We start from the raw sequence: 15,214 nt of genomic DNA, 5'->3' as shown, positions 1-15,214 counted from the left end.
GGGGGTGACTACCTGTTCTCAATGTTCCCAGGAAAGGCACCTCTACTAGCAGACTCCAAAAATACCCCAGGGGAAGGGGGAGGTGGGAAAGTAGGGAATTACTTCATGCCAAAGTCTCTGAGACTTTCCCCCATCCAGTGATTCTCTGGTCTCATCCACTGAGAGAGAATCCCCGAGGTGGGCAGAGCACAAGAACTTGGCTGCTCCCAGCTGCGAAAACGACCCGTGTGGGTAAGAAGGTCGAGGGGACTGCGTGTCTCTTCGTTCCTTTAATCCAGTTCACTGTCCCCTCTTCTAAAGCACTATCCTATGAAAAAGGCTGGGCATATCTCATCTGTGTGTGTGCCTCTGTTCAATTAATTATTCAAGCATTTCTCTGTTCCTAAAAAGTGCCTTTTCGCCCTTTCTTTCTTGGGGGCAGTGTTGAGCTACTGAAAGCTATTGGTACTAAGAACCAGAAGGCCTGTCCTCAGGTCCTGATTCTGTTACTGAGCATTGGGTAGCCAGAAGGACATCACTTTTCCTCTCTGTGTCTCAGGTTCTCATCAGCAAAATGGGAGAGTCAGGACATTACCAAAGAGGTCCCTACATTTCTAAGTTTTAAGTTTCTAGCACTTAGCCACATATTTTCACATTGTATTTGTATAATGCTTAGATGGAGGGAAAACTCTTCCTACTTTTCTGACGTGTAGGTTAAGGACAAGGAAATAAATGGTGTCCTTTAAGATACTTAACTACAGAAGGCCAATGATTAAGAGGTAACGACTCATGAGACAAATATAAATAACCCACAGAAACTGTCCCTAGTAAAACAAAACAGAACAACTACAACAAAACATCGCAGGCTCTGGGGGAAAACTCTATCACAAGGTGTGTTGTTTATTTTGACCCAGTGTGAACGGCCTTCGCAGCGTGATCCTCTCGGTCCTCAATCATTAGCGCCAAACTGACTAACAGAAGAATTTGTATTTCATTTCCACGGCTCTGGCAGCGTCACCATGTTCTTACAAAGCCCCGAAATACTTTAACTTGGACAGAAAAAAGCCTCCAAGGAAAAACACAACTATGAAATAAGCAATTACATCAAAAGAAGTTGCATTTCTTTAGCTTACTCTCTTATGGCTACTGATCTCCCTTTAAGAAATGAGGGCCTCCCTCTGGCCCTCTTGGTGCCTGGGGATACAATGTGGGCTTAGGAACAGGACTGAGCCAGTGTCCGCTGGCTGACAGCAGTGGACTCTGCAATGTACCTCCCAGAGCCCCCTCAGCTGTCGGTCTCGTTGGGGGCTGCCTCAGCCCAAGACAAGTGCCTCGCCCAAGGTCACACCTGATTCTGGGGCAGCCTGTATCCAAGGACTGATCAACACAGGGGTATAAAGGCCCAGCCTCCTCGCCCCAGCTCAGGGACATTCCAGCAACAAAGCTCCCATCGGGTTGGCTGAGGTCTTCACTGTGACAGCCCCAGTTCAACTTGCCCTCTGTCCCATCCTGCTTTCTTCCTGCTCCCCCTCCAGAGATGGGATTCCAAGAGCACTTCCTAATAAACATCCTACATGCTAATCTCCATCTCTAACTTGGCTTCCCAGAAAACCCAACCTGCGATGGCAGTGAGTTTTCACAGATTACTTAGCTTCTCTGAGCTTCAATTTCCTCAGCTGTAAAACAGGGATAATGATACCTTCCCACGGCTGTTGTCAACACTGCAGGTGACAGTTTGTGGGTAAGTACCCAGTTGTGTGTCCAAGCACTTAGGGCAGTGCTTGGCAAGTTCCCTTCCATCTTCACCCCCTCACAGGCAAACCCAAGCACCTCAGTTTTGTTAATATCTTTTCAAATTATAGTATCACATTAAATGTACTTCTGGAATTTTGTTTACAGAATCTTTGGCCATGAAGGCTTTTTCCTCATATTAAAATTTTTACTGAGTAAAACACAGACCTGAAGAGACTACGGGCATACCTCATCGTATTACATTTCACAGATACTGCGTTTTTTTTACAAATTGAAGGTTTACAGCAATTCGCATGAAGCAAGTCTATTGGTGCCACTTTTTCAACAGCATTTGCTCACTTCATGCCTCTGTGTCACATTTTGGTAATCCTCACAATATTTCAAACCCTCCACCAGCAAAAAGATTACGACTCGCTGATGGCTCAGATGATGGTTAGCATTGTTTAGCAATAAAGTGTTTTTTATTTAAGATATGTACATTTTTTTGGACATAATGCTATTGCACACTTAATAAATTACACTATAGTGTAAACATAACTTTTAAATGCACTGGGAAACCCCCAAATTCGTGTGACTCGCTTTATTGCAATATTCACTTTATTGCAGTGATCTGGAACCAAACCCGCAACAGCTCCGAGGTCTGCCAGTACTGATTTATTATTAAACATTAACATAAATAACAACAGGTCACAAGATTTAACACTGACCTATAATAAAGTACAGTAAATCCAGTGTTGTTGTGGTGAGGATTAGTCTATAAAATCAATTGTACTAATCAATGAAGAACTACTCTATATTTTACAGGAACCAGCAACATTGAATTAGTATACCATGTACCTATCACTAAAACTACTTTGAATATGTTAATCTCCCGCTGATACGATATGATAAAAGCAAGTCTGGTTTTGTTTTCTACTCAGTGCCCTCCTGGCATCTAGTCTGTTGTAAATGCTCAATAAATATCAGTTGAATGAATGAGTGTGGTTAAGTTATAATGGATCCCCTTTAGAATATTGATGCTGATAGCTTTATTAACATCCATACAAACAGCCTAATCATGATGTTTTTACAATTTGTAGCTGTTATATTTAGAGATCTCTAATACAAAGATTCAATTCTTCCTCTTTTTTTTTTTTTTAAAAACAGGTCGCTATAACATCAGGAGTTTTTTTTTTTGCACAGGTGGATCAACTGTTCTTAAAGGCATCCATTGTTTTAGTCATATGGTACTTTGTAGAAAACTAATCAAGAATTTCACACCTCTCAAAAAGAAAAGGCAATTTACAAATTAGATGATTAATTTTCTAGTAGAACGAATAGCAGACATTGATTTTAACATTTCATACAAATTGCAAGGGAACAATTGAATGCTGATTTACATGTCAGCTGGGGAAAGGAGAAATCCGTGCATACATTTGAACACATCTGACAACGTAGATATTCATAACTACTTGAAAATGTTCTTTTGACTCAAAGAGAATTAGATTCTGTAGCTCTTTTGATTATTTCTGGCAATGGTGAAAAGAAGTTCAAGGATAACAAATTATTCTAAAAAGTTCAACTTTACCATGACACCTACACTGAGGATATTAACCCATAAGTTGCCTGCCAAGTAAAAATACCGAACAAATAGATACCTAGGTAATTCAGAAAACAAAGCACCTAAAAATTGTTTCTGTTGTACACACGTGTATAGCCTTTGATTATTACTGTTAGTAGAAATATTGAGAATTAATAGATTTTAAAATGCACGCAAGAATATACCTAAAATGGACTGAAGAGAGGTCAATAGAAAGGTGATGGTACCCAGAAACACAACTTTTATAGATCAGTGACTACTGCCAAGGCCACAAACCAAAGGAAGATTTTTTTTTTCATAGAAGATGCAATAATATCAACAGCGTACAATGTACTCAGAAAGAATTTGACTTCCTTTGTGATCCAAAGTAAAAAGGCATTTTTATCTGCCTTGTCTGTCTTAGGATTGTACTTCTTTTTCCCTTCCCTCAAGCACATTCCTAATAACAAATTGAACTTTAAAAGCTCTGGATTAAATGAATTAACCACTCACTTTAAGGGCTCGGGAGACAGTTTTGTGCCTGAAAGGTTGATTTGCATCAGAGCCAGAGAACTACTAAAAAACTGCTTGAAAGATGGAGGTACTTCTTTTCCTTTCCTGAAAAACAAAACATGAGAGTCTTACATGAAGTTAAACTTCCATCTCTGCACCCCACTTCCAAACTGACACAATTATTCATCGGTAAATTCAAACACTGTGAAATAATCCACGAACTGGTTGTGTTTCAGTAGAAATTTAAAGGTAAAAAGAAACAAAATGTCTGAAAGTTAAATAAATTAATTCAGTGTACTTTCGAAAATGATGTAGGAGAGGTTAAGAAATGTCATTAAGTCTTTAAAACATTTTATTCCTATTCTTTGTAGCCAAAGAACTCATTGTGTTCCACCCCCTAGTTCTTCAGGAAACTCCATATTTGAATCTTTAAGAAATAAGTCAAAGAAGATACATACTTCTCACCAACTTAAAGAGCCTTCCCACTGGGTGGCATCAGATTGTTAAGGATCACTACCTGTGTTTGGCTATGTTTTCAGATGCAGCAGGTCTCAGACGCAACGAGATTGTGACCAGATGTCAAGTCTGATTGGCAAGAAGCCTGCATGACAAATATCCTACTCAGCTCTTATATCCACACCACAGATCTATTTCAGGCCAAATATTAGAATAAAGACAAAACTCCAAAAAGAAATGCTTATAACCTCCAAATACGTCCCCTTGCTATTCCAGTGGGAAGTACGTGAATCAAATCATACAACTCAATAAGAAGACAGAGTCAACACTGCACTATGAGGATTTAAGAAAAGATTCCAGAGTCAAAATTGGAATACGAATGCTTGGTTGTTTTGTTCTATCTGATAGAATTGTTGGAAGGTTTGAGTAAGTACAGCACTTAGCCTGATGCATTGTAAACACTTATTCAATGATAGTTATTCATATTCTGTGGCGGGAATCATAGACTCTCAGGGCAGAGGCCGTCCTAGGGGTCGAACTCAACCACATAACATTCAACAGTATTTTATGTACAGAGGTCTAGGAAACCTGTCAATATCTGAAAAAGGTTTTAAAACAGGACAATTTCAGGCTGAGAAGAAATACCTAAGCAACCAGAATATCTATTTAAGAGGATGAAAAATACACTTAAGAGGAAAGAGAATTCTGGTAGAATACATATTAGACGTTTCAAACAACTCTGGTCCCCCGACAGACGCTTGTATACTCAGGTTCATTTTCTTTTTCTTTTTTTTTTAACTGAATAATTGAAGTAAAGGTGAATTACAATGTTGTGTTAATTACCGCTGTATAGCGAAGTGACTCAGTTATACATATATATACATTCTTTTTCTGATGAGCAGACTTTGGCAGACTTCAGAAATGGGGTCTTGGCAACATGAATAAATTGAGGGTGGCTGGCAGCCAAAATCTCAGGAAAAACAAAAAAATTAACCTGCCTTGTATTCCCTGAAGTACAATGGGATATGAGTGGAAGTGATGTGTGTGATTTCCAGAGACAAGTTTTACCATGATTCTTTCTCCTCTACTATGTGACTGTCAACGTACTAGAAAGAGGCTGCTCTGCCTCCCAGAGTGATGCGGCTAATCCATAAGGGACATGTCGCAAAATTGCTGTTGCTGAAAGCTGTGGAGAGGGTGGTGGGTTGGGGGGATTATTTGTTACTGGAACAACCTGACCTATCCTGACTGCTACACTTATGAAATTATCTGTGAACCAAAGAATGAATAGCCTGGCTAACAATCCACAACTCAGTGTAAATGCAGCAATTTCTACATAATTACTAAGGGCTTTCTATGGTTATATCTAGGTAAGGTAGTGGGTACTAAACAGTTTAATCACAACCTCTCATTTGGAAGACAAGGAAATTTGTTAGCACAATTCTGCTCTATAAGCTTAATAGCTCTACTTAAGACCAGTCATCACAGAACTCACAGTATTATGAATTCAAAAGAGCTGATTAGATGAAAATCCTTATCATCTATGATATCATTTCTAACCCAGTTCCTCAGTCTATTATAGCTCCACCAAAGCATGGCTTCATAAGCTGACTTCAAATACATGAGTGGTCTGGGTGGTCAAGTTAATACCCTCTAAGGCCTTTGAAATAAAGTATCTTAGAAAACTCTCAACTTCTCCCACCATTTTATCTCCTACATTTTACTCTCTCTGATCTTATCCTATTGAGGTATATGTGGCATATTTTTGCTATCATAGACATTTACATACTGTAGAAGTAATGGACCAAGAATACTTTAAAATATAGAATAACTCACTATGAGGCATAATTGTAGAATAAAGCATGCTGAATTGTGAACTTTCCAAACAAGTGACTGTTATCCCTTTGAATATGTAAAGTTTTCAAAAAGTTAACCAATAAAAAAGGAGGTATTTCTAATATTAAGCAATTCTCCATGTTATTAAAGAGCATATAATGACTAAAATATTGTTTACGACTTGTGGTAATAATTACAAATGGTAAGTGTTGAACTGTATTAATACACTAGATGGTTCCAGAATTCCACAGTTACATAACCCATGTACTTTTCATAATTTTTCTGCATTCTGCCATTCTAAGTTGCTGCTGTGTGTGAATACTTTGCTTCTAATCTACTGCCTGATTTTGCAAACAATTCTAAGTCGGGAAGGTAGAAGTGAGGTACTTAGGCGGGCCCTCCACTTCTACAAATCAGAATGTATGAGCTCTGGGATGACGATTCTCTTTATCTCCCAGACACAGCTGATACTTAATTCAAAGTGCATTATTGAGAAACACCCATAGAAGTTTCTAAAAGGGTCTTTACCATATTAAGAGAGAATGCCTGTCCACATATGAGAAATAGTACATTATTACATCGTTCATATAGGCAGTCTGGAGTTATTGATAAGAACACTGTCCTGCAGGGAAAAAAGATATAATAAAAACTTGAACTTTCAAGGTCTAATATTCATAGATAATGGTTTAGGACCATCTCCTTTCATGCACAACATTCACCCTTTATCACTCTGTTTTCACCTCACTACAACTTTCTCTGAGAGAAAGACACTCCTAGATGATCATGATAGCAGGAATAAATCCATACCGGTGAGAAAAGACAGTTCTGGAGAGATTGAGCACAGCTAAATACTGAAGGCAGCCTCGGAGAAGAGCTCCACAGACCTGGGAAAGAAACAAGGCTCTCTTATTTTCAAATATTTCTAGGACTCGGAGAATATTTTATTGGGAAGAAAGCCCATTGTTTCCCATCTAAATATGGGACCCCCATATTTGAGACCCCCCCCCGAGCAATATAAAAAAATATTACCATGTCCAGGGAACATTCTGTATTGGACAAATCCAGATGAGCAATGGCATTTGGCTGGGCCAGAAAACTGTACATGGACTTGAATAAAAAGCAAAAACCAAATATGTTAGGATCCAGAAACAGACATGCACACGCTCGCACGTGCACACACGATGTTAATATTTTAAAATCAAGTTGCCCAAATCCACTGAAGATCATCCTCTACTCTTCCCAAGAGGATGGCAGAATTTTCTGTCATTCCATTACCTTCCCTGAGAGCAAAATTCCAAAGAATATTTTAAAGCATGTTTAAGTTTAAAAAAGGCCCAATGGAGTCTTGGCTACCAAACCCCCTTTTTGTTACACATGACTTAGTTTTCCTGATTAGCTCCATTTTTATTATACAATTTGGAACAGTGCTAATTAATTTTAACTGCTGAGATTGAAATACCACCTGAATTGCAGCCACCCTATCAAAATGCTAATCATTTTTGAAAGTGTTTAAGGAGCCACTAATTTGAATTTGAACCACAGGATGGTGGTCTCGGGCTGTACTCTCTTCAGTTCAAGAAAATAATTTTTCTATCCTTAGTTACTTCCAAAATCTAACAAGGGCCTGACAGTACTATTAGGCTTTTTTTTTTTTCTTAATCTCACTTATAACTAAGACCCTTCAGTTTCTAGAGTGTCACAATGCCTAAACTATACCCTCATCCCCGTGCAAGGCTATCAAAACAATAAAATTAATAACTCTCTGTTATTTTCTAATACCCCTGTGTGAGTAGTAACTGCCAGCATCCACCAATAGCACACCAAATCCAAGCTCCTGCCACCAAGCAAATAGCTAAATTCTGCTTTGCTTCACTGGATGCCACGAGATATTTGCAAAAACAAACAAGCTTACATTGAGATGTCCTAGTCCTTGGCAAAGACTCCTAAGTGTAGCAGCTTAGCTATAGATGCTTGAGAAAACTCCTCTTGACCAAGGAATTCAGAATAGCAAAAGACGGGCCTATAAATATTTTAGAATGACCAGACATACAATGTACTGTATTATGAAAAGTTCTGATTCAGAAAAATAATCTTGTTCTGACTTAATGAAGATCTGATTCTCTGGTCTTTGCCTGGCACTGTGATTTTACTCCTGGCCACCAGCTGGGGAAGCTCTAATCACCCTCAAGCGGTGACAAGACCCTACCTGGTCAACACTTCTCCAGCAGCCTCTGCTAGGCTGCTCTCCCAGAAAGCACAGGGCCAGGTAAGCCCCTCCCTGCACCTGCTGAATGGCTCTCAGAACCTCAGCCTGTCAGGGCTAGAAGCCCACTGTCACTCGGCTTCATCATTCCACTTGCCCTTCCCCAGAGGCAAGCTGGGACAGGACTGCTGGCTGGCTACTTTGCTGTCTTGGGTGACTATCAATGGCCCTATGTTAGCAGCCTTCTTGTTTAATCTTCAGGCTCTTCTTTTACCTTTCTCTCTATTCTGCTAGTTTGTCACTGGAATGTTTTGGTGGTTTCACATCGGAATCCTTGTTTCATCTTGGGAGGGAGCAGATTTATGAATCATCAGTGAAAGTGACAACTACAATTGGACAACACACTGAAAAAGTCATGGCACACCAGGAAGCAAGTATTAATATTATGTAAATGAGTTCAAGTGTAAGGGAGAGGAAAATAACTCCAAAAAGGGCTGTGGCAACATTCCCTGTCTTACAGGGAAAGGAAAACAGAAGAGAAATGAGAATACATGTCACAGTGTTTTTCACTCCCATAAAGCAATGGAATGTAAATTAAGGTCCTTTGAAGAGGTCCATGTGCTGTGGGTCCCACCCCATTGGTAAGGGAGCATTTCTTCTAAATCCTATACTGTGACTAGAGGGCACTATTCACCCCCATCTGGCAATGAGATCATACCTAATTCACTGTATCAATAAGATCTGCCAAACATTTATATTACGGATTCAGCTGCATGAAAAATCTTGTTGTAGTTGAGGGGAAACGTTTTGCCTTCACACTCAAACTTTCAAGAGTGGCCCCAGCTGACTCCTAACCCTCCCCACTCCCTACTGTAATCATGGAATATGGGACTTAAGTTCATCCCAATATCCCCTTTCCATCACAAACTATTTTTTTAAAAAGCCACCAGTCTTCTTAACAATATTATTTAATGATGAAATAATTCATTTTACGTTTCCAATCTTTCTTACCAGGCAATTTTAACAGGTGCAATAATGTTTTGAAGTGGAGAAAAAAATTCCTTCAGAATAAGTATTTCCAAAAAGAATTTAAATTTCAACAATCTTAAGTGAGGGGGGAATAAAATCTCTAGAATAGGCTACATTTAGTAAAGGAAGGCTCTGGAACATTTCTCTAAAACTCTTCATAAGCTCATGACTAAATGACTTGAAGGTGTCATGATAAAGGGAGATGTGGGGAAATATGTTTCGAAATTATTCTAGGGTTAGTTAAGTACAGCTTCTTTGAAGACGACAATAAGGAAAAGAAAACCTACCGAGAGGTCATCTCCGCGAAGGATGTTCCCTGAGAGGTCCAGATGGGTAAGAGTGGTGGCGGTCAACAGGTTGGCACTGAGTGACTGAGAAAGGCTATTCACCCCTGCAACATTGATGAGATCCAGGCTCAGTTTCCACTCCAGGAACCAAAATGAGGTTTGTGAGTTTCTTTAAATGCTCTAGCACCCCCATCAACTTGCAGGACTGAGGTTAACCATAAGCCCTGTCCCCAAAAGGCAGCTCTAGGATGGTCTTTTGACATCTTCTCAGGAAGAACAGGTTAGTCACAGACACGACCAACTCACCGAGTAGGAGAAAGAAACAGAATCAACTTCATTTTGTTCTACTTCTAATGATGTGGAGGGAAAGGATTTTATTTTGAAGTCTTAAAATGATGCAAGCAGTCTAACTGATCATTTTCATCCTTCTCTTAATCCTGCCAGGTGATTCTTGCCTTAATGTACAGTACTGAAAGGATGCAGATGCAAATTCAGATACTTTAGGCTACTGAAAGTACTTGGAAGTTAATACAGGAATGTACTGCTCTACTTAACATATTATACTCAAGGCAAAATTTAGATTGAAATGGACTTTACAAAGAGCTAATGACCTGTACACAATGGAAGAAGCAATCAAAAGGAAAAACTGATAATTAACACTCTACACATTATTTATGTATATAACATAAATGGTTCAAGTTAAAGTCAACTGAAATAAACTGATAATACCACCTCAAAAAACAAAGAATGAACACATGAGGAGGGTAAGATTATTCTGTGGAGAGAGAGGTATGGTCTACTATCTGTGGGTAACAGGAATTGAAACAGGCCTGTTAGTCAGGAACTTGTGGTGGGTAGATTTTCATCAGGCCACTTCAAAATGGGAGCCCAGAAGAGGCTGGTCCCTCCCTGGGATTCAAAGAGGTCAACACACACAATTATCACTGATTATTCTTCAGATAACTGGGATATGGATACTGCAAAGCTCTTCATGTTTCTACTGAAAGTCCATGGTTCTAAATCGTATATTTTGGAAATATGGCTATTTCTAAGGTGGGTATACTTTCATAAATCATTCTGTTTTTCTTGTTTTTCAGTAAAATTCTTCTTGAAAATCCCAGCCTATCTTAACCACCCAAAAGGGAAACAGGGAACGGGGTTTTTGTCTGTACATGGACAGAGCCTTCATCAGGATAAGGGGCGAGGGTCAGGCCAGAACTGGTCACGGCTGCAGGACCCAAGGAGGCACTCCAAGAAAAAAAAAAAAGCTGAGGGTTACAAGTACCACCCCACACTGGAGCAGTTTGGTTCATGGCACTCATGGAGGGGTTACTACCTCATCCTTCAGCTTTGGCGAGTTACAGAGAACCAACTCCAGTGTGTGTCCAATAAAGGCTACTGAGCCATTTCTTGATGGTGAGTGTGCATTTGGGTTTGTAGAGAGAAGACTCAGAGGCAGAGATGGGAAAATGTTTTACTTAAGTACATGGAAGAATTTCTTGGCCATCAACTCAACATTTATTAAGTGCTCATAACATGTTTATCAAATGCTGGGGATTTGGGAGATATGTGTAAATAAGACCCATTCTTTGCCCTCACAAAGTTCAAAGACCACCACGAAAGAAGCTAAATAAATTCCAGGATGAAAAGCCAGTGCTACACGAGGAATATTTATTCAATACAACAAATCTTAATTTAAGGCCTACTGTATACCAGGCGTGGGCTTCTGAGACCCAGGGGATACGCTTTTACCCTCTCAAAGCCAGTCCAGTGGGAGACCCAGACAGTTGAATAATCATAATCTAGTGAGGTCAATACTATCAAAGAGGTAAGAGACAAGAGCTTTGCAGTGAAGGAGGTAGAGATTTGATTAACTGTGTTAGATAAAAGGAACTTGCAATGGCCCATAGAAAAGGCTAATTTCTGGAGACAACTTCTATGATTGTTTAAATGACCAACTTCCTTCAGTTTGTCCTGTTATTGGTAGTATCAATGTATTTTGAAATGGAATAATTGAGTCCAAAACCTGTGGAAAATATCAGACTCTCATCAAGAAAATCATTTGTAAAATTATGTCCTTAGTGCGGTATAACAAAACTCAATAAATAAATTCCGAAATTAGAAGGTGAAATTAGTCTTGACAGCAAAACGCTCCTTGACAAGCGTGGGCGCTTGGCAGTTGGCCAACATCTGCATAGAACTGGGAGAGAATCAGGTTATCAGCTCAGCTTCAAGCTACTGAAACAGAATGAAGGATTTCCTCCCCCACCTCTGGAGCCTACATCCACATGAGGCCTGTGTTAATAACACACTAATAGCAGGAAATGACAAAAATATAGGATGGAAGAAATCAGGGCTCTTCCAACCCAAACTATGCACAGATTTTCATGTTATCCTCGATTCTGGCTGTCAAGTGATTTTGACCATTCTTCATATTTATTATTGGAGTGTTTACAGCTGGAAAAAGGTGGTACCAGATGGCCCTGCATTGACATAATCTGGCAACCAGCAGGACATTTACTAGAAATCCAGAAAACTATCACTTAGCTAACATCTGAGGAAGAGAAAGGATATTTGGAGACAGTGTGGATGTCATGGGCAGATTAAAAAAAAAATCTGTCTTGAATTATGAGCCATGAATATAAATGTTTTCATAGAACGAAAATATAAATGTGAGTCAAATTCAGCAAAGGCTTAAAACTGCAATTTAATCTGAGTTATTCTGAACCTGCAAAACCTTTCAGATCCTTTGTGACAGTCTGCAAGAGTACTGAAAACCTTTAAGAAATCACTTTTTTTAAAAAACAACATTTCAAGATATACATCTTAGGAAGGGCAACTTAAAATTCTTTGGGTCACATGTTATAAAACAATATTAATTCTCAAACACATTTTATTGCAGAGAAGAGATAAAGGTGTTGATCTTTATTTGTGAAGGGTATAGGGCATGTGGGGCTGTCCTGATTCACAAGGAAGCTGAGGAACCCAGCTCTGCCTAGGGAATCTGCCCACTCTCATCACACTGGGAGGGACAGGGCATCAGTGAGTGGGTAGCACTCAGGTGCCTCAGAACCCAAACCTGCCCTCAGAAGGATCAATGATCATAACATCCCTCTATCTGTCTTATAGTAATGAACAAATAAGTTAAATAAATATAATCAAGTTTAAAAACAAAAAACAAAAAAACCTCTACCTAAAAAAAGAGACTTATGAAGCACATAATAAATGATTAACATTTTAATGTGTGGAGAATTCAAATGAATAAAGAAAAAAATTGACACTGTAAATAGAATAATAACAGAGGAGGGGGACTAGCAATTTCCTCCAAAAGAAATACAAGTGACTAAGGAACAAGGCGGGAAAAGCTACTTAAGCAATAACTGAAGAAACTAAAATTAAAATATCAGAACACTTTTGCTCATATGCTTGATAAACAATTAAAAAAGAGAACAATATCCACCGATAGTGAGAGTGTAGAGAGGGTTATATGAAATACTTGGAGGACAACGCAACAATAAATATCAGAAAAAGCTTTTAAAAATGTTTGCAAACTTTGATCAAGCAATTCTACTTACAGGAATTTATCCTAAAGAAGAAATTAACACATGACCATTAACTGGATATAGAAGTCATTTTAGTGTTCTTTGCACTACTGAAGAATTTTAAATGATCTAAATGTACAACAGATCATTTAAATAAATTAGGGAACATTTTGCATATGCTGAACTATGGCATAGCCTTTGAAAGTGGACCAAGTATTTACTGACATAAATGATCACAATTTACTACAGGGGGCAGGGGAGGAAGCTTATGAGATAGTAAGCATAGTATAATCGCATATATGCATGTGAGTGTTTTTTGTAGGTATGTATATAAATAAACTATGTACAAGCAGAAAACAGTGTGGAAGGATGGGTACCAAGTTGTCAACAGTGACAGTCTTGTAATGGCTTGGTACTGGCATTACAAGTAATTTTTGCTTTCTCGTTTATACTTTTCAGTATCTTCTAAATCTTTACCATAAATATGTAATGCATTGATAATCATCAGAAAAAAAAGTTTTTTATGAAACTAATTTGCTGAGGTAGAACAGTGATAACAAAAAGGGACTACACACACTTAGCTTTAAGATCTGTAGATGGCTTCAGGCATCAAGACAGAAAACACTGGCTCCTGGGGAAATGTTTCCCTTTGGAAAGTTACTTTTATGCCTTCATCTTAAACATGTGGGTACAAGTGTGTGCACATAAAATCATGGAACGTATGGAACCAACCCCAACTTCAAATCACTCAGTGTAACTGTATGGTCAGGATAAAGTATGACCAGATGGATAGAAAACCATTCTGGGACCACTTTGCTTCACCCACTCATCCACGACACATTTAGTGAGAACTTGCAGTGTGTTGGGTGCCAGGGACATGGCAATGAATGAGGCAAAGCCCTTACCATCCAGAACCTCCCAGGCTAGGACACAACCAAAATACAATGGGAGACGCACTAAAATTGAGGAATTTACAAATTCCTGTGCTGTGGAACACAGAGAAGGGAACATCTAGTCCCACAGGGTGTGGTGAGAGGAGGTTGTCTGAGAGGCTTCAAAGAGAAAATGAGATAGAAACTGAATCTTCCAGGAGGAGCAGTCATTCACCAGATTTGTAGGTGTGACACTGCGGTTGCCCCAGGTGAAATGAAAGCATATAAAAACATACAACAGAGGGAAGGAAGGAAGGGAGGGAGAGAGGGAAGGAAGGAAGGGAGGGAGCGAGGGGAGGAGGGAGGGAGGGAGGGAGGAAGGAGAGGAGGAGAAGAGGGAGAGGGAGGAGAGGGAGAGGGAGGAGAGGGGAGAAGGAAGAGGAAGAAGATGATGGCGGCAGGGATAGCACGGCCCTTTGTGCCAAAAACTGCACTGTATGCGTACTAATGCATTTAATCCCACCGCCTCTGATGAAGCAGATACTCCTATTTCCATATTACAGATGAGGTAGGTAAAACCAAGAGATTGTAAAAGCATATATATAGTAAGCAAAAAAGTTAGGATTCAAACCTAGGCAATCTGCAAGAGAACCGGCAATCGCTACACATACTGCCCTCAAAAGATAGTGATATAGTTAAGGAATGGGAAATTATTCAATTCAAGAAACTTCCACTAAACACCCACAATGGTCCAGGCACTATGCCAGGTGCTGGAGATACGGAGACGAGAGATACAGAGGCTGCAAGGAGAGCCCCCTTCAAGTAGGGAAGACACGACATGTATACCATAATGTTAGGTATGATCTAGAAGTGACACAAAGGAAAGAGAAATTGATTCTGTTGAGGCCTCAGGAATAAGGAAGACATCTCAGAAGAGATGATCACAGATGAGGGTTTTATAAAATAAACTGAAGCTCTCCAAGAATATTTGGAGCTGTGTGAGATAAGAGAAAATATATATGGGTCTCTGCCTCCCATGCCCGTTCCTGGCACAGAGCTCCTCAAACCCTTGTAATATCCTAGGTGATAAGAGCACTAGAAACATCCCTTGTTCTGATATTTGTCTTTGACCCTGACACTGACCCAGGTCTCCTTAAACTCCTGTAAATTCTTAAGTGGTTAGAGCA

General features: G+C 39.4%; 1 protein-coding gene across 5 annotated transcripts in view; it reads right to left on the bottom strand.

The window, feature by feature from the left end:
* Positions 1-15,214, bottom strand: part of CARMIL1 (capping protein regulator and myosin 1 linker 1) — a 319,730-nt gene that overhangs the window by 115,637 nt on the left and 188,879 nt on the right. For all 5 annotated transcript variants that reach the window (XM_059938045.1, XM_059938046.1, XM_059938048.1 and 2 more), the window contains 4 exons: positions 9,614-9,717; positions 7,124-7,201; positions 6,902-6,978; positions 3,803-3,907 (listed from right to left, as the gene is read on the bottom strand). In XM_059938045.1, the coding sequence (XP_059794028.1) occupies positions 3,803-3,907; positions 6,902-6,978; positions 7,124-7,201; positions 9,614-9,717 (364 nt within the window). The remainder of the gene's footprint in view (positions 1-3,802; positions 3,908-6,901; positions 6,979-7,123; positions 7,202-9,613; positions 9,718-15,214) is intronic.

The sequence above is a fragment of the Balaenoptera ricei genome, chromosome 11 (assembly GCF_028023285.1).
Source record: "Balaenoptera ricei isolate mBalRic1 chromosome 11, mBalRic1.hap2, whole genome shotgun sequence".
NCBI lineage: Eukaryota > Metazoa > Chordata > Mammalia > Artiodactyla > Balaenopteridae > Balaenoptera > Balaenoptera ricei.
The sequence above is the reverse complement of the archived record's forward strand: the minus strand, read 5'-3'. Positions and strand labels throughout refer to the sequence as shown.